The sequence below is a fragment of the Phalacrocorax aristotelis genome, chromosome 3, assembly GCF_949628215.1.
Source record: "Phalacrocorax aristotelis chromosome 3, bGulAri2.1, whole genome shotgun sequence".
NCBI classification, from domain to species: Eukaryota; Metazoa; Chordata; class Aves; order Suliformes; family Phalacrocoracidae; genus Phalacrocorax; species Phalacrocorax aristotelis.
Window position 1 is genome coordinate 102,679,688 of NC_134278.1, and position 27,278 is coordinate 102,706,965.

Genomic DNA, 27,278 nt, shown 5'->3' on the forward strand with positions numbered 1-27,278 from the left:
ACAGATCTCTAGTTTTACTTTTGGAGCTCGCTCTCTCTTCTTTTCCATGAGTTACAGAATTTCCTAGAATCACAATGTTTTATCTTGAAATCTATTAAATTTTTTGAATTTGACTAACAGTATAAGCATTTATTTGTGCATGTATTCCATTTAAAGTCTTCTTTCTCCACTCGTACAGAAAAATTACGCTGAAACCTACCTGTGTATTCTTACTTAAAACGACAATAATGAAAAAATGTTCTCTCTTTTCTCTCTCTCTCATATAGAGTTTTGTTATTTTATAATAATTTCTTAATTCCTGATTGCAATATGATGCTTTACATAAAGAATTTAATCATCAGTAATGTATTAAATTTATAACTGTAGACAACAGTGTCATACAATCAAATGTCATTTAGGGCTATGGGGCGGCCACAGCAGCAAACAAAGGCTCATGGAGATCCTGCATCAAACTTGTTGCATACAAGAGTACAATCTAACTCTTGGCTTTCAAGCTAGAAAGACAGGATTGCTGGTATGGGAAAAGTATTCTGTTAGAGACAAGCAGTTGCATCTTGCAAAAGGCTGCAGAAAGCTTCTCTTTCATTACAAATTCAGGGAAATACAGCAGTGTATTTCAGGGACTTTTATTAAAAAAAGAAGTCTTTTTACAGGTGATACATCAACAGGATCACTCAAGATTGACCATTGGTGCTCTCATATGTAACAGCAACTCCATGTGGACTACACTGACTTCCAGTGGAGATGCTGTTACTTTTGATAGCCACTCGAAAACTCCACAGCAGCTGCTACTGGAAGCACATTTATCCGGCATTCAGAATAAGAAAACAGCTTTTGGTTTGAAAATTAAGTCATTTACTCTTGTTTAATGATATTAATTATTCACAAAATCTGAATATGAACCTTCTTAAGTGTTAGAAATACATCAGCAACCTATTGTGATATAATTTTCAAAATGATAATGCAAATGCAACAAAATATTTAGGCGTAGCTGTTTTTTTCAGTAAGAACTGGTGTCCAGGAAAATGACCTATGAATTGACAGACTGCTTTCTAAATCTGCCTGTCATTTCTATAGGCCAATATTCTGTGCACTTCTACTCTGGTTATGGAAGTCTGCTATGGCTAGCTTTAGATATTTAATGAGTGTTTTACTTTTCTTTGAAAATTTCACCTCTGCTGTAAAATGTTAGAAGTAAACAGTACTGACTATAAACGAGCATCAGAAGCTGTCAGTCAAATTAAATAAATCTACTTTTCAAGCACTTTGGATATGTCTCTTTTTCCCTAAATGTGTCTCTTTTTCCCCCAGATCAATTCTAACCAAACATGCCATACTGTCTCTTTGTTCAGTCACGTACATGCATTGACTGCTAGGCCAACACCTACTCACAAAGGATGAATTGTTAAACTACTGCAGAGTTTATCACACCAAAATTCCCTGATTGCCACATACCGCACAATTCCAGCAATAATCTCATGCAGCTCAAGCACTTACGAAAGACATGCTTTTTAATCCAGGTCACTGGCTGTCAAGGTGGTTTTACTACCAACTGAAGGAATTCCCATGCATCCCTCCTTTCAAATGCTTTCTGTACCAGCTCCTCTATGCTCCAAAGATGCTATTGCTTCATGGTGCTTTTCACATTTGACTGCCAACTGCTGAACTGTTTTTCATTACACTCTTGTTAAATATGTAGTTTAACAGCAAAATAATTCTAAGTAAGCACAAGTAACACACTCAAGGCTACCCTGCAGACAGACTACACAAAGTATTCCTCAGAAACTGTGGGTTTTTTTAATGTGAACTTACACTTACTTTTTAATACAGTAACAGTTTTTGCAGGTAAAATTATTTTACACCCCACCGAGCCTCCATCCCTTTATTTCCTGATCTGCATCAGCATTATTCAGGTACTATAAACGACTACGGTTACTGTGGTCTTTTCTTACAGTTATTGCCTACTGTGAGAGAGTCAAAGTACATATCTGTGCACCTACACACCCAGTCACGCTAGGTTAAGCTAAGGACTAACTAGTTAAAAGTCCATTCCCTGCCCTCCAGACCCTAAGCCTCACCTATGACAATACTCATGTGCTCAGTCCAGCCTCTGGAAAACACGCTGGAGACTCTGCAGTGTGTCTATTCCACAGCAGAACAGAAAAAGTTCTGCAACACTACTTAAGTTCATCTCCAGCTAAGCAATCTTATTATCCATAATGAAATTGCACAAACAGTTGTAAGGTTAAGATGTACAAAATGGAGTTACACCAGCGTATCTCAAGAGAGAAAACAATTATAGAAATAAAACTATGAATGTGGAACTCCACAATATTATTTTATGAAAACGTATTGTAGACGATATTCACAATTGAAAAACTCTGTTCCCCAAAGGGGTAAAACCAGAACTCTCATTACTCCTCAAAAGACAGAAAAGAATCATATTTGACTGAGGTTTCTTGTTTTAAAGCATAGCTTGGATTTCTTCCACATTACATTGTCTGGAATTCCTGAAATGCAGTGTTTGCAAGATCTGGATACTATTAACTTAACCAAAAGATGGCAGAATAAGGCCAGCATCTAAAGCTTTAGTCATACCAAATCATATAGCTAAAGGTCACTTAATTACATTTATTAAGGCTGGCTCTTCAAAAACACTCGAATTTTGTTTTGAAACAACCAGTTTGGTTATTCCTCTTCAGGTATCTCATGGTCACTTATTCAATTGCAAAAAGCTGTTTTGACAAAATACCTGTATTGTTCAATTTACTGTGCTACAATTACAGTTGCAATCCATTCTAACCACAACTTGCATTTTAATACTTGCTTAAATGTAAAAGCCAGTGATTACTGCCAGCTCGCTCAACTTGAAGATGAGGGATGAAAGCAGCAATTACTATCAAGGGGACTTTTCAGGTAACCTAAAAATCTAAGTAAATGGGTTCCTATTACTTACATACAAGTCACCTTCAGCAATGAGTTTTGATTGTTTTAATTTATAGCTGAATTAGTTCTGTGTATAAATAGCTACAAGTAAAAGCATATATTTATACTTAAATAGTCAAAAGTGTTATAATACCGTATAATGGCAGCACAACAGACAGTGCTCATACTTCAATTCTTCAGTATATACGGCCAGACAGATACCTGTTTATCAAGCATTCTCCTGTGTCCTTCTGATAAAAAACAGGAATTGGAACACCCCAACATCTTTGTCGTGATATACACCAAAATGTCCTTCTGTCCAGCATTTCGAGCATTCTGTTCACTGCAGACGTAGGAATAACTTTCACTCTTTTCAGCACTTCCTATGAAGTAGACAGTGAGTTGTTGAACTTGCTTCAGCATTCAGACAAACACTGTTTTATACTACCAGTAAAAAAAGTTACGGGTCTACACTCCCACTTCCAGTGTTGAGTAACAAGTTCCCAGGCAACTCTCACATTTACTTCACCACACATTGCTCTTCAATAACATACTTAAAACCCTGTACATGCAGTACATGTCTCCACAGAGCAACCAGTGCTTTTTTGCCAGCTCTGATTCTCTAGCAGACACACCTTAAAGTGAGTTAGAAATGGCATCAGTATCTCTATCTGAAGTTTAATAGCTCATTGTGTCTTGTGCTGTTGTCTGCTTTGAAACCACATCTTGATACATATTGCCTGGATTACTGTGGGCTAACACTCACTCCCAATCCCACTGAATAATCATCATACTTTCCTTCATTCTAGATAAAGATGAGTACAGAATAAACACCTCATGCCCGAATTAGAATGAAATCACTGTTACCCAAGACAGCCTAAGGTGCTTCTCTGAGTTTTCAGTGTGGATGTACATAATTTCATTTTTTTTAATTTCATTTTAAAAAAAAGTTTGAAAGTTATTTAAAATAGGACTGTGGCAAAATTAATAGGGAGCAAAGTTGTCTGGCCATGCAAGGCTACCATAACAACAAAGGTAATTATAACAGTGATAAAACTGCTTATTCTGATTTAATTCCTTGAAACACTGTATTTTTAAAAATATTTCAGGGAAAAATATTCAGTAGCTCTAAGAAATATGTGCATCTCCTGTAAATACAATGAACAAATATGTCAGTCGATGTATTTATCCTGGATTATATCAGTATTTACAAAAAAAACCAACGAATATTCATCACTTCTATAAATAAATAACACTTCTCAACTAGTGTTTGTAAACCCTAGAGAAGAACATATTCTGGAGGGAGCTACAGCAAGCTTTTTTTGCTGATTCCAAATGGCATCAGCTATCTTTAAATGTCCTATAAGAAAGCAAAATAATATACCTGTGCCGTAGCCTTCACACTTGCTGTGTTTACAAACCACTGTTTGCTGGCACGAATAATCATTGGTTTTTTAGTCCTCCAGTCATATGGGTAACTGTGTACATATTTCTCCTCTTTTAACAAACTCCCAGCTGCTTGAAGCATCTGAATGACTGAGAGAAAAAAAAATGAGGCAAGCTTAAAATCTGATTTGAACATATTGCTACTTTTAACCTCAATTCATTCCTTTCCATGATCAACACAGTAAGAAGTGCCTGCACCTCATCCACATTCAGAATGTGTTCAGTTTACATGAACCCTCAAAACATACCCACAAGAATGTAACTGATGAAGTAACAAATGGCTAAACATCAAATGCTCACCAGCTTCATTCCCCTCTTCAAGGACATTCTTATTCTGAAGTTCAGGACCTGCAGCTTCGGTAAAAAAACCACCTTCATCCACAAGGCAATCCTTAAAATAAATATGTTAATCATGTCAATAAAATACCATGTGGCAATTAATTATTTTTTTGGTATTCCAAAGTGAATTAAGTAGTCTGTTGAGTAACTACTTTTCTGAATAGCAAAGTAAGTTATATTTAAGTACACTTCAGAATTTAGTGAACTGCAATTTAGTAATCTACCAGGCAAGAGAATTTTACTTATCAGAAGAAATGAGCACCATTATGTCCGCAGATACATCGCCGCTGCCTCACATCAACTCACTGCTTAGTATTTCAATGACTTTCCAAATTAACAGTGAAAACCAAAAACAGACAAATGAAAGCCCAAGAAAAACCCTACCCTCAAGAAAACTGACCCAGAAACATGACTATAAGCAGGTTTTGGAACAGCTCAAGAGTTTCCTCTTTAAAGAGGTAAAAAAGAATACCTTGCATCTTCATTTCCACCAAACACAAAGTGATCATGCATAACTGAACTGTATTGATTTATGTGCTTAAAACAAGCTTTGCGAAAAAAGAGTAGTTATAACGACCTACATAACTGGTGGTTTACTGGTGTGCAAGACACAGCTTTAAAAACCAATTCTGAGTACTGAGAGCCAGTTTCTGGGAATTGCTGTCTGTGTTATCCTTTAAAAACCAAAAACAAGCACACAGAGAAGAGAAATCCAATTCTATTCTACCACTTCCCTGTAAGCCTTAATTAACAGATGGATGAAAAACTTCAACTTTTTATTCTGATACACACTTTTTTAAGGTTAGTCCTGCATTCCTGCAGGCCATTAGTGATACACTTATCCGAATGCTTCAAAATGTTCTCAAGTCTTATGCACAAATCACAATTGGTTTAGTGGCACGTGATCAAACAGTTGCAGGAAATCAAGAGCAACAGCTGAAACAATAAAGTACCGTGTGTAGCTGATGGTGGGAAGCTACGCTGTAATCTTCCATACCATGAGCTGGGGCTGTATGAACTAATCCTGTGCCTTTTGCCATTGTCACATGATTTGCAGGTAACAGAGGAGAGATTCTGCCAGGAATTGTGGGATGAGCACAAGAACCATCTGCCAAATCTACACCTGGGGGTGAAAAAAACAAACAGTAGAGAAAATAGAGAAAACATTAATGCATTCAGCTTCTTTTTGTGAGAGAGCAGAAATGGAACAATTAATCAGCAAGTGTATGCACAGAATACTATTCAGATGTACTACTACTTCATCTTGTTTGTGGGTCCCTGTCCAAATGCTTTCAAATTCTCTGCATTGTTAATCTTGCACACGTTTTTTTTTATTTTGTAGAAAAAAGCTTTTCTCCTACCTTAGACAATGGTATTCTGTTAGTAGTGACATTCCACCTAGAGATGCTCCACACACTCCCATTTCTTGGGGACCATTATCTCAGTGTTTCGGAAACAGATCTCAGTACTGATTTACCAGGCTAAAAACCTTGAATTTGGGAGCTATTCCTAGTTCTGCTACTAAGTACCAATATCATAATGAACAATTAATTTAAATTCCCAAAATTACATACAAATAAAGAGATTACAGCACGAATGAAGCTAGTGACAGTTTAAGACTGAACAAAACTAAGAAATCTTTCTAGTAAAGCCTTGCTGAAAGTCAAGAATCACAGAGCTTGAAGAATATTTCACATGGCAAAACAGCCTCCATTGAACACTTTCTCCCTAGAAGGAACATATTTAGGAACTGCTGTCACACAGTTAGGTACACAAATACAGAAAGGTAACAGATCTAATTACTGAATATTCAGGAACATAAAAAGAATGGGTTCTGATACTACATTTCTTTTCAAGAAAGTCCAAATCTATCGTTGTATATTATCTGCAAATCATGTGATTCAGGAAGGTGGAACCTGGGAGAGCACCACCTCCAGGTAATATTATCATTAGGTAAAGACACGACTATTAAGCAGAGAAACAGATAATTTTTCCTTTCTGAAAAAGAGGGCATGGAAAGACACAAAATAACCTGAAAGAATCATAGAAACCACCATTCTCACCTCCTTTAGATATGCACATTTGTAGCACTGAATCACTGATAAAGGCAAATGAATAAAGTTCACAAACATCACATTAAATCCCAACTCATGACACTGAATCAGAAGTCTGTCTATTAAGAAATACCACTATGCACTTTATTAGGATGGAAACGTAACCGCTTTAGTTTGCCCACAGAGACAACAGTCACCTATGGTACCTCAAAATATTCTTTATGGTCATGGGGAAGGCTTAAGACACTTCTTAATAATGAAAAACTTGAAAAGTAACAGAACACAACAACAACAGCTGACAGTGCTACCGATTGTGCTACATTAGGTAATTTCAATATTTTCTGTAGAATTTAGCAATCAGCAAGCGTACCAGTAATTAGCCCCTTGTTCTCATCAGCAATGGATGAGAGAGAAAGACAAACAGCATTAGTGTAATTAAGGTTTTGATACGGAATGAACTTCCAACTCTGTGTTTAAGCTTTCCAAGTGTGAATCCAGATTTTAAAAAGTACTTTGAAATCTACAGATGAAAATTTGAGCTACAATACACCAATACTAAATCTGACAGACTACTAGTCCTCTTTGTATTATTTTAGTGAAGTGTGTTCTCAAAATATAAACAAACAGTAATACATCAAAACTGAAGCAGTTTTCAGACACCTGCAAGCAGATTTCTGGGAAACTTGAGATTAACAATACTAAAACCTACCTTTACACGTCGATATAACCTCAAACTGCGTGTCCAAAACAGCAGCTGTAGATTCAACTCTATCTGCAGCTAGAATGAAGTGTTCACCAGTAGTTGTACATTTCACAACTGAATACCTGCAACGTAAATATATATTTGTGATACTAGATAATTACAAACACCATAAAGCTACAAATTGTTTAAATGCTCCACCTCTAAAAGACAGCAAAATATGTTTTAAGGTCTACATGTCCAATTCACTCCTAAATCTCAAGATCAGGAAGAAGAAATAACTTTAAAAAAAAAAAAAAGAAAGTAGAAATTAATATATTGAGACAGATAGAACAAAGCTTACAATTGTGTCACTTAAAATAAAATAAAAACAACCCCAAACACCCACGAGAAAGATGCCTTAAATAAAATGTAACGTTTTAACTGTACTGATAAATATTGATAAGGACTGAGACAGATCACTGAACCAAGTTAAAGACACATACGCTGAATCTGGCATGTAACAAACCGCTTGATTGGCTGGCACAGTCCAAGGTTGCGTGGTCCAGACTAGCACACTAGCAGGTGATGATCCATCTGCAGATATAAATTAGAAGTACTTTACTTTCTATTATAACAAGAATGAAAGCTATCCGTTTTAAAATCTATACAGAAGTCATACCTATCACAGAGGTCAGCTTAGGTGGTGATTTTAACAGGGGAAATTTCATATACACAGAACGACTGACATGCTGCTCATTGTATTCAAGCTCTGCTTCAGCCAAGGCTGTTCTGGGTAGATAGCAAATGTAAGTTAACACACTTGAACATGAAAAGCTATCGATAACCTTGCTAAAATTTTGAAGACAAAATAGTAAGTTGATTCTTACTTTGCTGAAGGAGACCAGAACACAGGTTTATAGTCCTGATAAATGAAACCCTGAAGAGGAAAGCAAAGATAAAAAGAGAGTTAGAGGAATTGAAATTCATAACAAAACAAAACACACTAACAAAAGTTCCATATACCTTATCATACATTTTGTAGAAGACTCTCAGCTGGTTCGCTTCATACTTTGGATCAAATGTACGGTAGCAGTTATCCCAATCTGCCATTACACCCCAACGAATGAAGGCGGATTTCTGTTTCTCAATTGCTCTTTCTGCAAATTCTCTGGCTGAAGGGAATAGTTCCATTAAGTAATGGTTTAGACCACAGAAATCAACATAATACCATTTAAAATATGCTATTGACTTTTTTTTTTAAAGTCTGGGCTAAACATATTGAAACTGTGCACTCATTGATGTGTATTAAATAGATTATTTTGGCTAAAAAACCTATATATTTCAGAGAAGTAGTTACATAAAATGACTACAAAGAGTAAAAAGATCCAGGAGTGGCACACTTTGACTAATATGGGGACATAAAGCACAACTGTCTCTAGAATGTAAATTTTCTTTTTAGGGAAGAGGGAAAAAAGTAAGTATATTTAGTTATGAAGAAAATTTCTTAAAATGCATTCTCAAATATCATAAGCAAGAGTGAAAATGAACCACCTCTGTTGATGCTGATCCAAACTCTTCAAAGCAACATGCATCTGAAAATAAGTTAGCCCATTTCACTGCTGCAATTTCCAGCTAAACTTTAAATAGCTCATTACAAATAGTTTTGCAGCTGAATGTTGTTGTCTTTCAATACATAGGGTATTTGAAATTATTTTTTCAAAACAGTTTCCATATAATGCAGACTAACTTTCTTTGAAAGAATCACCCCTATAGTTTTGTAGTATTGTTAGAAACAGAGTCAGTAAATATATCCCTAATTATGACATTGAGCCACGGTGCCCTGATGAAGCCCAATTTTTATCACAGAATAGTTGGGGTCAGAGGGGACCTCTGGAGGTCATCTGGCCCAACCTCCTGCTCAAGCCAGGACTCCCAGTTTATCAAGAGCTTCTGTATAGCTGCTCAGCAAATTCAGTCTTCAAAACCCAAAGGTGTGCTGATCTGACAAATACCTGTTTCATGCTCCTACAGAGTTATGCAAAGCAGAAATCCAAATCCTCAGTCCTTCTGGTTTTTTAAACCCAGGGTCGATGCTATGCACGTTCATTACAGCAACAAATTAAGCCCGAGTTCGATCACCCCCACTTCATAAGATTACATTGAAACCAATCTGCTTGGCAAATACATAGAGTGATCCCAGAAAATATTACCAACAGCTAATAGAAAAGCACCCAGTAAAGTATAAAAGCTATTTATAAAGCATTTAAAATTCAAAATATGCCAAGTAGGATGTACAAACACTTAAGCCAACTTCTTCTATAAAAATATTGGAAACAGTAGTCTACCTCTCTGTCTAATTTCCATTGGTGAAAGATTTTCGGCTCCTTTGACTTCTGACAATGCCTTCAACTCAATTGGCAATCCATGACAATCCCATCCTGGCACATAATGTACTTTATAACCTCTCATCATGTAGAAACGATTAGTGATGTCTTTCAAGATCTAAACAGACACAAGGGTCAGTTATCACTTTAGCTCCCCCGTGTGGAATAGCTACATTATTAATTAAGATCCTCCTATTAAAAAACAAAAAAAGTCTGCATGATACATTTACATTTAAGACCATCCATTTATGATTTTTTTCTTGCCCATCATTTCGTATTTTGGCAGAACCTGAAAGGATCTCTGATCAAAGGAATCCACATTCAGTATAACTGAAAGATGCAGTTCATAAACTTGCAAGACTTGAAGCAAAGAAATCCTACTTGCTCTCATTTTTAAACACTGAGCTGTATCTACAGTGTTGGCCTAGTGCACATTATTGCTTTTTGACATAAGTGATCACCTAACAACACTTGTCATTTTCAGGCGTCCAAGCTTTAGCACTATTACCTTAAGAAGCTGTGGGTCACATTTTAGTCTTTCCTGCTTTGTAGCATATGTAATGCTGTGATTCTCAGGACTGAATCTAAATGTACCCATACATATTTAGGAATATTATTCTGAAGCTGAAAGTTACATTTTAAAAACCATCAACATTTAGTCATTGTGGTTCCATTGAAGATACCCCGCTAAAATAAAATACATGCAATAAAACAAACTTAGAAAATATCAAAGGAAAAAACAATGGCAAGGCACAGCTGTCATGCATTGCAGTAACAATACTACCTATACACATATAGCAATATACACTCACCCACATGCGTACGTGCGATATATTCAATACAAGTAAACTGTGCTTAGGAACAAAGGCTATGCTTTCTCTAAAAAAAAAAAAAAGTCCTCTTTTTAATGAAATGTTCAGTCAAATAAACGAGCACTCAGCACGCCAGTACCATTCATTGGCATATAGTATTTATGTCATGGTATGGTATCTATGCCACCATGGTATCATACGGTATCTACGTAACCGTGTCATTCACTTTTTAAAAGCCCTGCCTACCAAAATACCAAATACCAAGTGTTGTTGTATTATATTCTTTATTATCCTAGGGAGAACACAGAGCACTTCAAAATAGTAGAGTACAAATGAGTAAATATTTACTTTATTTAATGCATGGCCAACATGAGGGTCTCCATTGGCATAAGGTGGTCCATCATGAAGACAAAATTCCTGCTTTGTCTTCCTTTGCCTTTGCCACGAATACAGTTCTGAAAACCCACATTTCTGAAGAGACAACAAGAAAACACCTAAATCATCATAGGCCTTTGCACTTCCAAAAAGCCTGAATGTTGGCTTTATGGTAAGGCGTATCTTGAAAACAAACAAACATGGAGAATTAACTTTTGTAACAGAAGATGCCAGTAGTTTAAAACTATTAAAAAGCCTGAGACGGGCGTAACACCAAGCCTAACATTATTACTCTGGCTCTGCAGTATCAGGAGGGCCGTTACCATTCCTCCAAACGCAGCCACAACAGGAGCATCCAGACTGTAAGTAAATAAACAAACAAGGATCCGGAGCTCCCCACCCTCCTCCGAAAGCCAGCTTCAGGCCTGGCCTGGCCGGGCACCCGCGAGAGCCCACACCTATCAAAGTTAACCCCAGCAAAGGCCGGCCCGAACACAAACCCCCGCCCCACCGGCCCGGTCCCCGGCGCCGGCCGCCACCTGCTGCGCCTCCAGCTCGGCCTCGGGCTGCAGCCGCCCCGGGAGCTGCGCTGGGAAGCGGCTGCGCGGCAGCAGCACCGTGTCCTGGTACGGGGCGTCCCGCCGTCCCTCCGCCGCGGGCCGCTGCCCGCCGGCCTCCGAGGCGGCGGGTCGCGGCCAGCCCCAGGCGGCGCCCACCCGCGCCCGCAGCCCGACCCGCGCCCCGAGCCGGGGCAGCGGCGGCGCCCGCCAGGCCCCGAACATCCTCACGGCCTGCCCGCCCAGGAGGCACTTCCGCCGGCGCTACGGCAAGCGGCGCGGCGGCGGCGACGGGCGGCGAGGAGGGACACGTTGAGCAGCAACGCGTTTATTCTCTCCGCCGCTTCGGCCCGGAAGGATTTGGGGCGTTTCGAGCTTGTTTTGCAAACGCGACGGCGTCCCGCGGAGGCGGTCAGGGCGGGTCCTTCCTGAGGCAGGCGGCGCAGGGGCCGCCGGGGAGCTGCCGGCGGGGCTCGGGCGGCTTCCTGGTTTGGCGAGGACACCGCCGGCACGCCACGGGTGAGCGGTGCCGGGCGAGCTCAGTCGCCGGAGGAGCGAAAGGGTCACTACCGGCGGCAAGGCTGGAGACGGTGAGTTAGCTATGGCATCAGCCAGAAGAGCCTCTTCCGTCATCTGCGACCACCTATTTTACGTTATGCAACGCTCAGCTCTGTACGAAGAGAGCGCACTCGGCGACGCTGCCCTGGGCTGCCGGGCGGGCAGTTTACTACCGGGAATCCTAGTTGAGAGAATCAGGAACAGGCTTTAATTTTTCTTTTTCAATACAAATTTAGAGGGCTTCAAAGTACTTTGGTGAGATGAGGTAGTGCAGCCCTCTCCCACTGGAAGACCGCAGGTGAACCACAGCGGAGGGACCCAGGCGCTCCCACTCGTAGCCCGCTTCGGCTGCGTAAATACTGTTTCCTTACGTTACGCAGGATGAAAAGTTTACCTTTGATTAAATGCCAGCCAAAATTTATTGTAAAGAAATAGGGAGCTCTACTCACTTGGGCTGTGAAGAGTTCAGAAGTCTTAGCTTAGCACTTGCATTTGAAGGCATGCTGTGCGTGATGTCCCTTTGCTCCTTTCATCAGGTGAAATTCTAGATTTGGAAAACGATGTTTGCAGAAAAGGCACTGAGCTAGCAACATCAACAAATCCTCATACTTGATAAATTAATTGTAACTATCCTGTAATATTTAAATATTTCAAAGTTAAAATATGTAACAAGAACTGGAGAACTCATTTATTTTGGTAGGTATCAGAGCAGGCTGATTTATTTGTTGAGCTGAGACCATTCAGCAAGTTGGTTGCTAGGCTAAGAGAAAGGATGGGTGGTCTTTGGAGGACAAGGTGTGTTTTGAAAATAACATACACGTTTAAACTGAGGGATAGTTGCTGTGCAATCTTTGTAAATTGTACAGTTTTGTAAGAGTCAAACTTGTTTGTCCAAAGCAAGCAATATATTCTTCAATGTATTGTGGAACTATATGTTTGACATTGCCCTCATCAGAAGGAACATGCCATGAACTTATAAACAAACTAGGTAATTTGAGATCAAAAAGTTAGAGAGATGAGAAACTTATGGCCAACTAGCACACGCACTTACCTAACCAAAAAGGTCCAATGCATCAGAAAATGTGCCTCACAGGAGATGCAGCCCTGTAAAAATTCAAGGCTCCTTCTGCAGTAATAATGTACCTTGGACTTCATTAGTTAGTTACTGTATATTGGGGAAGGGGGGTGTTGAACCTCCCATTTCAGTTTCTCTTAATAAATCTTGGTTTTCATAAGAATATCTTAGTTTTAAGGTTTGCTCAGAGATTGCAGGTATAGGTTTGCTAGAGGAAGGAAGTATACTTGCTTGCCTTAGGAACAGCCAAGAAAAATGTGCCCAAGAAACGCCTCAGGTCAAGCTTCAAGAATGCAAGAGAGTATTTCTGTATTGTTTTCTGAGTCTTTTGAAACTTTATGCAAACATTAAATAAATCGAGCCTTTAATTCAGGAAGTTTTATCCTCGTTTTACAAAGCAGGATCAAATGTGCAGTAGGAGGTCAAATGAAGAAGAAGCTGAGCATAAAATCTTATCTTCTTCTGAGCTCAATTCTTTAACCCAAACTTCCCATCTAATATGCTTTTTTTAACTCACTCTCAGAAGTACTCATATTCCAGATATTTTCAGTATGGAATGAACTACATTCAATTTTCCTTCCTGTTAACTTGTTTCACCTGATGGTATATACTTAAAGTAGTATCTGTCTTCCCATATTTGCTGCGTGACTTTCAGCTGTGTTTGAGAGCTGCTTTTTGCCACAGGTAGTGTTTCCAAAATTTCCTTAAACCATTGTTACCAGTCCAAGGCAGCCCTCGTGCCCCTTGGGTATGGACCTTGGCTGTTTTATGGGACTCCAGAGCACTTTGCTCCTATCTGTGAGCAGTAAATAATAATTAACAGTAGCAACTGTGCTTTGCAAAGGTACTTACACAATCACTCTTTTAGCTTCAGAGATCCTCTGACTTTAGATATACCTGTAAAGTGTTTCTAAAATACTGAAAAAGTTCTTAAACCAGCTAAATTTGGGGTTTTGACACCTCTAATATTACTTTTTGCCTTTGCTGTAAATAGATGTGAACTTGAGGTCACATCAATATCATCTACAGTAGCTAGTCTTATCACCTCATTATGTTATACTTTATCAAGTAGACTTATCTCTCAAGCAAGAAAGGAAAGGTGTCATATAACGACCTATTGCTACTTAAGCAATACTTGCTGCAATTGCCGCAAATACTGATTGCGGGGAAAGCCTAATATATCATGTTCTATGTGGTGATTAATGAGTTCCTCTGTATTTTCTCTAGCTCTGGGCTCAAGTGTTAACTTGGAAGTATATCATAGATGTACACATACATGTGAGCCCAACCCAAAAAGCATGTAATCTACACAGGCAGAAGAAACTGACGGGAGAACATAAAAAGCAATTAGCACTGCATTTTAAAGAATACAGCGTCGCTATCAGTACTTTTTCCTGGGGTAGAGAAAAGCTGGGAGGAATGGACGATCGCTAGCCTTTTGCAGGAGTGGTAGTTGTTCCTCTCTTTGGGAACCGAAGGCATAGGGAATTGCACTGGTGTGCACTTGGGAGCAGATGTAGAAGACAGTACAGTAGGAAGAATGACAGGACATGCAGTGTCGGGGGGAGAAAGGAGGATGTAATAGATTTCCTTAAAGCAATCAAGAGGATTTAAAGAAATACAGAAAGGGGGGTAAAATTTAGACGAACAGGCTTTTGCATACAAGTGCAGTGTTTGCAGTATCTGCATATCATTAGCCTATTTTGTGTCCACAACTAGACGATCCACAAAAGCCTGTTTTATATTTAAACAAATAAAAATAGTAAGAAGGGTTGTGATCCTGTCTGGTAGCCTTGTACTTGAGTCTGGGCACAAACCAACTCTGTAGGTTCAGGTCTGAAAAAATGAAGTTATGTTCAAAATGTACAAAAAAAATGAGTACTCTGTGTAAACTATACTTTTTCTTAACATTTATGATAATGATTTCTGCTGCTCTTGTTGTTATTTAATGCCAGATTTTATTTTAGTGAGGAAAACTAGGTTCACTGTCAGACAGAGCACGGATATTTCAAAAATCTTGTCTAAAATAGCTTTGTATGCCTGTGTTTGTTAATTGTATTTTTAAAAAAGTCAAAGCTCACTTCATTACTACTCACTGGCAGTAACCCACTTTCCCCTTCCTACTCAGCCTAAATTGTACCTGTTTGGAATGTTATGTAAAATATTTTCCTTCTTGTCTTCTCTTGAAGAGAGAAATGTACAAGTTTGCTTTTTGTTTCTTTTCAGTGTTCAGTATGGCTTCTCCAGCTCTCCTCATGCGTGTGGTTGCCTCTGCGTATTCTGTTGCGGAAAAAGCTGCAACAATTGTTAGAAATGTACTGGCTGCAGGAGATCTGGGGATAGTGGAGAAGGTATTACTACTTTTACTTTGTTTCAGTTTAATTTCTCTTGTTAATGCCGAGTTAGATACAGGTCAAAGTGGTGTTTTTGATGATCAGCAACTGGGGAAGGAAATAGAGTCCTCACTACTCTGATACAACAAATATTAAAAGATTTGAGAGAGTGCTGGAGCACTGTCTTTTGACCAGTATTTCTAAAGAATGTTCAGACACTTAAAAGAAACACACCATAATTTTGTCCTGACTCTCCTCACAAAACACAAGCTTAGGACAGCATGTCAGAATTTTTAATGATGTATGTTTCCCATTAATTTCCACACTATGTCCTGTAGTACAGCTTAAAGTACCATGCCCTAGATGAATTTTGGATTAGGATAAATCAGTGTTTAGCTCTTAAACCAAAAAAGAACATTAGATTTTATTGTAAATCAGTTTTCAGAATAAATTCGGAGCTTCACATTTAATTCTAAATAGAAAACAGAAATGAAATTACAATCACCTGCATGAAGTTCTTAATTTGCTGTAAATTAGTAAGCTCCGCTGATGAGCCAGGATCTTTGTTTTGACTACAGTGCTGGAATAGATGGAATTAACTTTTGGAGTCAATTCTTGCTTTACGGGTATGTCACAATATTATGGTCTGCAGTAACTATATTATTTTTGTTTTTTACATTGAAGTAATTGCTGGTATTTATATTTTTCTGATCATAAGCACTTTCAGCCAGTTGAGAAGAAAAGCCTGATCCTTTATGACTTTTATTGTCAGTTCAGACAGTAGATGCAAAAAGATTTTTTTCCCTGTTTTGTCAGTTATATTCACCACTGCAAAAACATTTGCAAGTTGTTCTTAATCCCTTCTTTTCTAAGCAGTTAAAGTCAGGTGTATGGGGGAGAGAATTTTAAAAACCCTAGAAAGTAATGATCTGTATTTTCAGAAGTACTTAGATGCGCAGCAGGATTCTCAGTATATTAAACTCTCCCACACAACCTGCTTGTAGGTTCTTGGAAAAACTAATGCTGCTTAACTACAAGAAAGCCTTAAAATACTTGCATCCAGAGGTACAAAGGAAGCACTGTCTGTACTTTGTTTGATTGAACAGTTAATTTTAAATGCATAAACAAGTTTCATTAAGTTTCTTTTTTAAGAGTCCATCAAGGTTAAGGTAATTTTAACTAAAATGATTTTAACTAAATGCTGGCTATTATCCATTTAATTCAGTTTCACTTAAAAAATGCATATGTATTAATATTATTTCTCAGTAAATCAGAAATGCATCGCTCAACCATTTTCTAATATTAAAAAAAAGCAAATGAACACATTTTAAGCTCTGTAACCAATTAAGTAACTAATTGTAAATTCAGTATAACAAAAATGATCAAAAGTAACAGGTGATATTTGTTTTAAATAAGACTGGTTATAAATATTTTTTTAAATGACTACTACAGACAAAATTAGATTGAAAACAATGACCAACAGAAGAGGTTCCTGCTGGAGGGACTAGCAATCTCAGAATTCCTGCAAGCTTCTTGTGAAAGGTGGCTGGTGAAGAAAGGAATAATGCAAGAGAGAGAACCTGTGTGCCTCTGCTATACAGTCTGGAGGGAAGAGATGCACAAGAACAGAAAAGTGCTGCTTCTCATCATTTATCCCCTTTCTGCAGTCAGCAAACATCAAGACCAATTTCACCTGGCCTTATTGAAAGCTTTAGAAAAGCTAAGAAGGCAATGTTCCATCTTTTCCCTCAACACATTGACCTCCCAACCATTTATCTAGATGAAGAAAAATAGTTCACGGACAGTTGGATTTTTAGGTAGCTCCTCTCCTGGTGTCAAGTGTTGTCTTTCCCCCAGTCAACTCTAAGCTCTCCATTTATATTGGCTCTCCTTGTAGGGTTTTTACCTTTTTTTTTAATCCCAATTGATAGGTAGACATTTTGTCCCGCATTCTTACCTTATTGATGACTGTTCTGAAGAACTACTTTATTCTGTTTTATTAGGTTGGTGTCCTGGAACAAAAGACATTCTCTGCAATATTTTGATCTTTCTGAGTCTACGCTCAGTGCCAAAGTCAACCAAATTTATTAGGAGATGAGAGGGAAATTTTCCGAAGAAAAACACCAAGTTTCATAAAAATAGGCAATTAGATAAGGGACAGATGAGGTTTTGAGCATGCATATATTAACCCATAACATGATTCTGAATGGAATATTCCATTTCTATGGCTGATTTGTGCAGCTGGATAAAAAACAGTTTTTAGGTTGTCACCAAAGAAGGTACAAGGAGATAAAATAACATTTTTGTTTGATTCAACTAAGATGCAAATCCTTGGACAAACTAACTTAATTTCTGTGCTAAGAGAAGTATTTCTTACCGGGATTCTGTCTCCAGACCTAAAGGGCTCCTTTATTCATGGATACATGAAGATTAAGGCGAAAAAGTATTAATAAATTACCCACTTCACTATATAGCAGGTTATTAATGTTTAAGAAGAAATCACTGTAACCCATCTGGCAACATATATTTGGCTACACTGCATCTTTTGGGAAGGTTTTCACTCATTGTTTCGTGTCATCTTGAGATGCCAAATCCACTGTTACCTCTCTGGTATTTCTGCTGGAAAAAATGTATGGGTGTTACTGTCCAGTTCAATTTCACTGGTTAGCTTCTGGCCCTCCTTGGCCTTTCTCTGCTAGACTAAGGAACTGTCCACTAATTGTATTATATCCGAGTTCATACTTGTATTAATTTACTCTGTACCATAGTGTAGTATTTGCACAAATACATTTTCAGTAGAATTGCACCGGTGCATGAGAAGAACACAGCATGTAAATATTGTTTAGTATTGCACCACTCTGTCTTAGCTCTGGGTTGTACAGGGAAACTCTGCTTCTTTCAGTTCTTAGCCTGCCTTTCTCAAGATCACTTATTAGGTTGACGATTTATCAAATCAGGCTTCTTTTTCACTACAAGGTAGATGTTCAGAGTGACATACGGGCCATTGTACTGGGGTTTTTTTTTTGTTGTTTTGAAATACACAAATTCCTATCTGTCCTTTGACAGACCGGAGCCAATGACTTGCAGACCAAAGCTGACCGACTGGTACAAATGAGCATTTGTGCTTCCCTGGCACGGAAGTTTCCCAAGGTGACAATCATAGGAGAAGAAGTACGTACCTGATTTATTTCATACTAACAGTTTAACTAGCTGTAACCTGCAGTGGAATTTACTTTTGCAGGTTTTAGAAAACCATGGGATTTTTTTTTTTTAAATTATTTCCATCCCGTTTCATTTTTCCATTGTATTAGCTTTGCCAAGTAATCTGCAAGCAAATCCACAATTCTAAGGAAAATCAAGGTGACTCCAACACCTTTTTCTAATAATTTTGAGAATCCTTTTGTTAGGAACTGCCCACTGATGAGGTAACTGAGGAATTAATTGAAGATGGTCACTGTGAAGAAATACTGAAGAAAACTTGTCCTGCACAGTACACAGAAATTAAAGAGGAAGAGGTAATGTGGTAATGCTATACATATCTCTTAATATTTTACACTCTATCTGCATTACTTACTGACTTTAGCTAAGAATGTATTAAGAAAAAAGGTTATTTCAATGTTGCCAGTTTTTCTTTTTGGTTTGAAAACGGAAATGTAGTCATGCGAATCACACCTCCAGAGCTGGAAATGCTGCATATCCCTGTGTGGAATAGTGGGAAATGGAAATTTGCTTCTTACAACTTGTGATTCAAATTTATTTGGAAGGAATCTACTTTGGACATAAGAAAGTAATGTCATTTCCATGTTTAGTTTAAACCTTCATGCTTCTGTTAAGATTTGCACTGAGAAGTTCCGGACAGTTTAAGCTTTTTTGTGTAAAAAACTGTTGTAGGCTTCAGTCATATCATAATGTTAAAAATTTGAATCTTTTTATTTCATTACTCCAGTAAGGAAATAAAAGCACTAAAGTATACTTTGCATGGTAATTTCCATGATTTGTGTGTATTAATTTTCCTTATTTTTTTTTATTTTTAAAGCTTGTAATATGGGTTGATCCCTTGGATGGAACCAAGGAGTACACTGAAGGTTGGCTTCTCTTTTAATTCTGCTGATTCAAAGAAAATTACACCAATGTAATAAATCTAAATAGTTTTATGATAGAAGTTCTATACAATATTGTTTCATAAAGCTGATGTTGTTTCTGTACTTTTTGAGTTCTATGGAATTTTTTTATCATTCCAATCAGTTCTAACCAATACTGAATATTCCTGACAGGCTACTGAGTGCTTACCAGTTTTTATCGTTTCAGGGAGCAAAGGGCTGCCTTTAATTGCTGGCAGGTTGTCTTGAGTTTTTAGTCAAACTTACAATTTTGCATATACTTCGAATTGGGGGATGAAATCTTCCATTTGTGCAGGAAAATGCTCAATTATATTTACATACTCCTCTTCGAACAACCCAAATATCACAGCTGTTATTTGTAGCCCTTTCAAAATAAATTAAGATCTTCCCCTAAATCATAATTCTTAAGTTATGGGCAGAAACTGTTTTCAGCAAAGACTAATTTGTGTCCATAGAAACAGACCCTAAAATGAAGAAGGGGAGGGGGAACCTCCAAAAACAATATGCCAAAGCCTCACTTCAGCCTCCTGCTGCCTTTTTTAGTTGATTCAAGTTAAAATCTTCTAGGCAGATTTTTTCCCCTTTTCAGGGAAAGATACATTTAACTGTCAACAAATTGCTAGTTTTGAATACCATTAAAGAATTCACTCTGCAATTACAGAAGAATGTAATCATTTACTGCTATTTAGTTGTATCTTTAAACTTCTTATATTAATTATAGCATAGTTCTATTAGGAGAATTCTATCTGGGACTTTTTTTTGGCAGACTTTGAGGCTAAATGACAAAAAAAAAATTATATCAACCAACCTATTACACCTGCAAATCCTGATTAGTATTTGCATTTTTAAGATACCACTCTGCACATCAATTTGTGGACTTTTATTGAAGGTTTATTTTTTTATATATACTTTTTCAAGCATAACTACGTTAATATTATTTCTGTACAGGTCTCCTTGACCATGTAACAGTTCTTATTGGAATTGCTTATGGAGGCAAAGCCATAGCAGGAGTTATTAACCAGCCGTATTACAACTATGAGGTATTAAATGCGTTGATTTGTTTAAAAGCATTATGTGATTTCTTACTGTCCCTTCTAAGCCATTTCCAGTTAGCACACTTTCAACCAAAAAGCAGTGTGTAGTGGAGTTAATGTTGTAATATAAGGTGGTGGTGTTTTTATTAAATATATACAATTTTGAATGTTGGTTTCCAGGAACTGAATCTCTGGGGACCTACTAACAGCCATACTGAATCCTGAGGCTTGTATGATACACTAATACAGCATATATTACATATGTACAGTACATATTACTACAGTACCTATAAAGTACATCTTGTAAGACAAGTACAGATTGGCATTTTTGCTAGTAATTCTTTAGTAAATCCATGCAATAGGTGTGTTTGTGATGTGTGGTAACTGCCATAAATGTGCAGCCCTAAATAAACCAAGCGTACCTGTCACTGACAGCTGGATTAGAGTGCATCAGGCCAGGTTTCAGGTGTAAGTCCAGGATGGCCAACCTACAGGCATTTACACATTTGGAGGTTATTTCAGTATTATCTGTGAGGAGGGAAGAAAAAGCTCCTGATGCATCCTGATTAATTAAACTTACTAGAATTTAAAGAAAAAGCTTTTGAGCTGATGTCATGCACATCATCAGCTGATTCTATATGTTCTATGTGATATGTATGACGAAACATTTAAAATGACAAGATATTTTCAGTTACAGATTGTGCCTGAAGTACAGGAATATAGAAATACTAATTCGTCAGTCATTGGAGGCAGGATGTAATATACCACCACAATGTCACAGATCAGAAAAGGGTAAATGATGTCATTGCCTTAGAGAGAAAGAGAGCCAGTTTCTCACTCTGGGCTCTATAGTAGTTCTTTTTAAGTGCCAGTGTTTAAATGTATAACCCAGTATTAATATTATACTTGTTGATATGCAAAGACGTCTCTAGGTACTCCTTTCAATTTGTGCTTTAAATGCTGATCACTATGATTAACCATCACCTGGACCCATGTACCTTTTTCGTAGGCAGGAGCTGATGCTGTGGTGGGCAGGACAATCTGGGGAGTCCTGGGCATTGGTGCCTTTGGATTTCAGCTCACAGAAGCACCTGCTGGGAAACACATCATCGTTACCACCCGTTCTCACAGCAGTACCCTGGTAAATGACTGCATCAGTGCCTTGAATCCAGACACTGTCATCAGAGTCGGAGGAGCAGGAAACAAGGTATGAAAACTCCAAATCTTTTGCTTTTGCTGGGAGGTGCTACCTTTGGAAAAGTATTTTTTTAAAGAAGTCATTTGCTTACTTGCACGAATGTACAGGAGACTTTCTCCTCCTTTCCCAGCACAAATTCGCTTCCTAGCATTCAGTCTGCTGTGAGGTAGAGAAAATTTGGTACAGATGTGTTTGTAACAGTGGCCGTGCTGGTCATGGCTGAGGTCTGTCTTCCCCAGTATTCTATTCCTAGCGGAGAAAATAAAAAGTTATAAGACCAGAAGGACTAAATGTGAATTCAATTTAATCACAATTATTAGACATTTCCTCCTATTAGTGTTAGTACAGTTTTTGTTCCAACTATATAGCAGCACATATGAAAGGATAAAAATAGAAGCACATACTGGTATTTCCTGTGCAAAACTTCTCTGCATACAGGGAATACTCATTTGCTACAGTTTTAAAGCTTAGTTTTGGCATTGCTGTCAAGACCAAACCCTCCAATCTCTTTTCTCCGACATGTGCAAGGCCCAAAATGGCACCAAGACAACATGGATAGAGTTTCCGCTTTATTTTTTTAGTACTTGCACAAGATGGGAATTCTTGTTTCTGAAACTAAAAGCAGATTTTCATCCTATAGACTTGTCGTGGTTTAAGCCTGCAGGCAGCTAAACACCACAGAGCTGTTTGCTCACTCGCTCCCAGTGGGATGGAGGAGAAAATCGGAAGAGTAAAGTGAGAAAACTCATGGGTTGAGATAAAGATAATTTAATAGGACAGAAAAGGAAGGGAAAATAATAATAATCATGATAAAAGACTGTACAGAACAAGCGATGCACAATACAATTGCTTCCCACCTGCTGACTGATGCCCAGCCAGTTCCCGAGGAGCAGCTACGCCCACCCCGGCCAGCTCCTCCCAGTTTTTTGTTCAGCATGACATCATATGGTGTGGAATATCCCTTTGGTCAGTTTAGGTCAGCTGCCCCAGCTGTGTCCTCTCCCAGCTTCTTGTACACCTCCAGCCTACTAGCTGGCAGAACAGTAGGAGAAGCTGAAAAGTCCTTGACTTAGAGTAAGCAATGCTCAGCAACAACTAAAACATCAGTGTGTTATCAGCATTATTCTGATCCTAAATCCAACACATGGCACTATATCAGCTACTAGGAAGAAAACTACCTTTATCCCATCTGAAACCAGGACAAGATTGTATTTATAACAATCATAACCAGATCACTTGGAAAGGTAATACAGTATAGCTTTCTAAATATTAATATAATTTAATGTAATATCAGAAAGGAAATGGCTAGTGTTCCTTTTCTGACTGTAAGTACATGGAATAAACTGATCTAATCCCTGTTTCCTGGTGTTATTTTTATCCATTTCTAAATGTCCAGATCCTTTGCAATAATTGCCACTCTCTATTCACAACAGATCATTCAACTTATAGAAGGGAAGGCATCTGCTTATGTATTTGCCAGTCCTGGGTGCAAGAAATGGGATACATGTGCACCTGAAGCTATTCTACATGCTGTGGGAGGTAAGTTAATAGCATTCAAAATGCCAAGATAAGTGAAACTGCAGCAGTTTAAAGTTGTGTATACTTTTCATAGAAAAAAAGAATTTCCAAACAGGTCTTTAGAAAGAAAAATTACAGTACGTATATATTTAAGTAGTCACAATTCAGTATGAGCTTTGAGCCCTCTGAAATCAACAGTGACTCCAAAGGCACAGCAAATTATGCTCTGGAAAGCATGATATGATCTGTTTTGCCCTGGACTAATATAGTCAATAACTGTCAAATAATGAAAAAAGTGGAATTCCAAAATTTTGGGTATATTAATTTTAATATTTTCAAAACAAATGGCTTTTTTTCTGTTGGCTACTATTTCACAGTAAAATCACGCTGTCCTACTATCTGAACATAGTAGTTTATTATTAGTAATGTATTATGTAATATGTTATAAATAGACATTGAATTCTTTAAAGCAACAAAAATAGGCCAAATCATGCAGTTGTTTCTTAGATGTACAAACTCCACAACTAAGCCATTCATGTAATTCACTAAAATTAGTCATTTCCAGCCAACTTAAGCTACTTCACCTTTCTAGGGGGTAAGGGGTTAGAGAAGTTATGAAAAGTCTCCCTGACAAGGATCTGAATAGAGGTGTTGTTATTATACTTACTTTGCTGATCACGTTGATAGACCTTTTGCTATCATGTGCTAAAACTGTGGGTTTTGATCTCCTAAATTCTGTCAAGTGAGGATAACAGGCTTCATGATGTCATTATTTAACTCCCCTGCAGTCTCTAGTGTTGATAACTGGGATAGCTTTAAACAGGTTAGCTCAGGCACAAAAAAATAGCCAATCTGGGGCAGCACAGTGCTGTATTTAGCCTCCTTGTTATATAGGAATCTCGTGGTTAAATAAGCTTGCATAAAGATCTATGTTGTTTTTGCTAAGTGATTTCTAGAAACTCATTTAAAACCAGCTGGGGTATTTCTATATTATGTTAGTGTTTGTTGTATAGACTTGCCCTGGCTTTTACTTGAACTGAGGATTTTTTTTCCTTCTTGTCAACGGCCAATGTATAAACTACTCAGGAAGCATTTTAGTTAATTCATAAGAGAGAGATGTTGTTTTCCTTTTCCTGAAACACAAGGAATTTAAGTACTGCTGAAAGAAAAGGAAACCATTAGTTATTTGATTTCAGTCAATAAAAAACTGTTGCACTTAAACTGGGAGCAAAGATACTTGACATCTGAAGACAGACATGTGTACCCCAGAGATTGTCTCGGTTTTTAGTTATATCCCTTGTACTAATAAAATAAATTCTCTCTCCAAATCTTGTTTGCTGGATTAACTTTTTTCTTTTTTTTTTTTTTAGGTAAAATAACTGATATCCATGGAAATTCATTTCAGTATAACAAGGAAGTGAAACACATGAATTCAGCTGGGGTCCTTGCCACTTTGAGAAATTATGACTATTATGCCAGTCGTATTCCTAACACCGTTAAACAATCTCTTATGCCTTAAAGCAGTAAAGCATTTTCACCTGGCCTGGAAGGCTGAGAAAGTGACCCTGGAGAATAAGAAAGAAAGAAGTAAACAGAGCTTGAAATTTTGTTTTATAGAATCTGAACTGAATTCTTCCACTAAGGTGTTCAGTAATTTCAAAATTCCATGCAGAATCTTTAGGTGATGATGGATCAGATTGTTTTGCTGTGTTTAGCAGACAACATCAAAAAAGTCACGTTGCTTCCCTAGTAGTTTTCTATATTCTTTGGGAGTATTCATTTTTCAGATGGTGTGACTGTGCTCAAATACTGCTAATCATAACAGTACAATCCAAAAAATCATCTTAATAATCAGGGCACAAAATCATGTTCAGTCATTTACCTGATCTTGCTTGATGTTTCTTGTTGTTTGTAGTCAACAATGATTTATTGTGTTAAATACAAATGGACTAAGAATTTGCCTGGATGGATTACCCCATTTATTATAAAGTTGACAGTTTTGATTCTTAGAAGTGAATCTCTTGTTTTTTTGGTCTGCACTGAGTGTTGGGATGGCAGAGATTGCTATTTGTGGTGGTGGGTTAGGTTGCCTGGGTTTTGCAGGAGCAAGGACACAGTCCACCTGGGCTGCTGACCTCTCAAATAGGGGTTCCTGGATCATTGGCAGGGTTCAGTGCACCTCAGTTGAAGAGAACCCAAGGATGCTGCAACAGGGGGAGGAGTTTCCAGCTCCTCTCTGATTATTTGGAATGCCTCTGTCAGCATCTATGCCACCTCAGTCTTGGAGAGCTTTAGGCATCCTAGGTCACTTTGTCATACATGGGGACAACAGAAATGCCAGAACTTGAAATTTTTCATGTCCAAATTTTGAAAGCCACAAAGTTCAGGTGCCTTTCCAACAGCCCCAAGAGTTGAAGAACCTGATACACTTCCCCTTCCTGTGGAACAGGAACAGGGGAGGGGAGAGAGCAGGGGACAAGATCACCTAAAATAAACCTAAAAATTGGAGAGCCTGTTTCAGTCAGCTTTCCCATAGGTGTGGGGGTTAGAATAGCAGCATTCAACTGTTCAGTCCACTTGAACACAAAAGAGAACAAGTAGTAAATTACATATGATGCTAAAATTGGCAACCTTAGCCAAAATAGATGGAGTCTCTTCAAGCTGAATTTGGGATTCTGGAGTGCCTTGAACAAGTGGGGCCCCTACATATTTTGTTTTCTCCAGTTTTTGTGACCCAAGTCTCTCGCCCTCAAATTAAGGAGTCTTACGGACTTCCTTTCCCTAACAATGTGACACATACTGAGGCATGCCATGAAGAGATGCCAGTTTCAAAGGACAACACATAGTTGTGCTTTTCTTCCTGTTCTCTGTGTGGATAGAAGAGTGGCTTATGTGGGGTTCTTGGGCTTGTGGTGTCAGGGAGGGTACCTGAACTTGGCTGCTTGCTTAGGTAAAGACTGAATGCCTAAGCTCTCCCAGCATGATTTTTTCTTTTTGCCTTATCCCTGCTGACACTATGAATGGCAAAGTAGCCTGCAAGTTGCACTGCACCTGTTCTCATTTCCTCCCTGCTCACAAGATTAAGTCCTACAAACAACTAAACTCTTGGTCCACTCAGACCATCTTTAAGCTAGCACTGAACGTCAAGATACAAAAAGCTGTTTTCCATACAGAAAAAAATGTCAGAATTCAGTTTTCAACACTGTGCTCAAGTTATTTCTTTCTCCTTTCATCACACAAGGTATTTAACATCTGATTTACTTAAGAGTCCTTAGATTAGATCCTCTCCTCACAGTAGGGTAACACTAATGTGACTTCATTGTCTTAAAGCAGGCTCTATTTCCAGCAAGCAGGCACATCTTGACACCAAAAGATATGAATGAGGCAATTATTGCTAAAATGTTCCCAGTCCCTCCACGTGCACACATAGAAAAGGATCTAAGAAAGCTCTTTCCTTAGTGAGGTCATCTTACCATAACATTTACAGGTAAATTATAAAAGATTATCACTTGCCTCATTCTATCATCATCAGCCAGTCCCTAATGCTATCATGACACTGGATTAAAGCTGCATATATACGAACAAAGCATGCTTCTAATCCTTTCATCTATAGCCTGCCTACCTTCTTCTTCCTCAAGAGCATGACTAGGAAGAACATGGAAGACAGGTTCAGCCTGCTTTAATTTGAGTCTGTTTCATATTTTAACCCATTTCAAGTTTCATCATTCCACATATTCATTGTGACTGAAGTTTGAACCACATAGCGAGTAAAAGATAATCTAATTTCACTACCTCAATTATACATCTCACCTTTATCTTCTGCAGAATTCTTGGATATGCATGCTTTGGTATTCACATCAAAATCTG

General features: G+C 38.1%; 2 protein-coding genes across 2 annotated transcripts in view; one reads left to right on the forward strand and one right to left on the reverse strand.

Moving 5' to 3' along the window:
- The window catches only part of IARS2 (isoleucyl-tRNA synthetase 2, mitochondrial), a 29,628-nt gene extending 17,706 nt beyond the window's left edge, over nt 1-11,922 (reverse strand). Inside the window, exons 1-12 of the mRNA XM_075088843.1 lie at nt 11,557-11,922; nt 10,991-11,113; nt 9,792-9,948; nt 8,470-8,618; nt 8,334-8,383; nt 8,126-8,235; nt 7,950-8,040; nt 7,474-7,589; nt 5,664-5,833; nt 4,672-4,762; nt 4,310-4,461; nt 3,148-3,308 (exon numbers count right to left, since the gene is read on the reverse strand). Coding sequence (XP_074944944.1) covers nt 3,148-3,308; nt 4,310-4,461; nt 4,672-4,762; nt 5,664-5,833; nt 7,474-7,589; nt 7,950-8,040; nt 8,126-8,235; nt 8,334-8,383; nt 8,470-8,618; nt 9,792-9,948; nt 10,991-11,113; nt 11,557-11,799 — 1,613 coding nt within the window. The 5' untranslated portion in view covers nt 11,800-11,922. The remainder of the gene's footprint in view (nt 1-3,147; nt 3,309-4,309; nt 4,462-4,671; nt 4,763-5,663; nt 5,834-7,473; nt 7,590-7,949; nt 8,041-8,125; nt 8,236-8,333; nt 8,384-8,469; nt 8,619-9,791; nt 9,949-10,990; nt 11,114-11,556) is intronic.
- Nucleotides 11,923-12,023: 101 nt separating this feature from the next.
- BPNT1 (3'(2'), 5'-bisphosphate nucleotidase 1) lies at nt 12,024-25,423 on the forward strand. Its single transcript, XM_075088844.1, has 9 exons — nt 12,024-12,164; nt 15,434-15,558; nt 18,607-18,711; nt 18,948-19,055; nt 19,577-19,625; nt 20,610-20,701; nt 21,705-21,902; nt 23,327-23,432; nt 24,782-25,423. The coding sequence occupies exons 2-9, from the start codon at nt 15,442-15,444 to the stop codon at nt 24,928-24,930; spliced, it is 924 nt and encodes a 307-aa protein (XP_074944945.1). The 5' UTR covers nt 12,024-12,164; nt 15,434-15,441; the 3' UTR covers nt 24,931-25,423.
- Nucleotides 25,424-27,278: the final 1,855 nt, after the last annotated feature.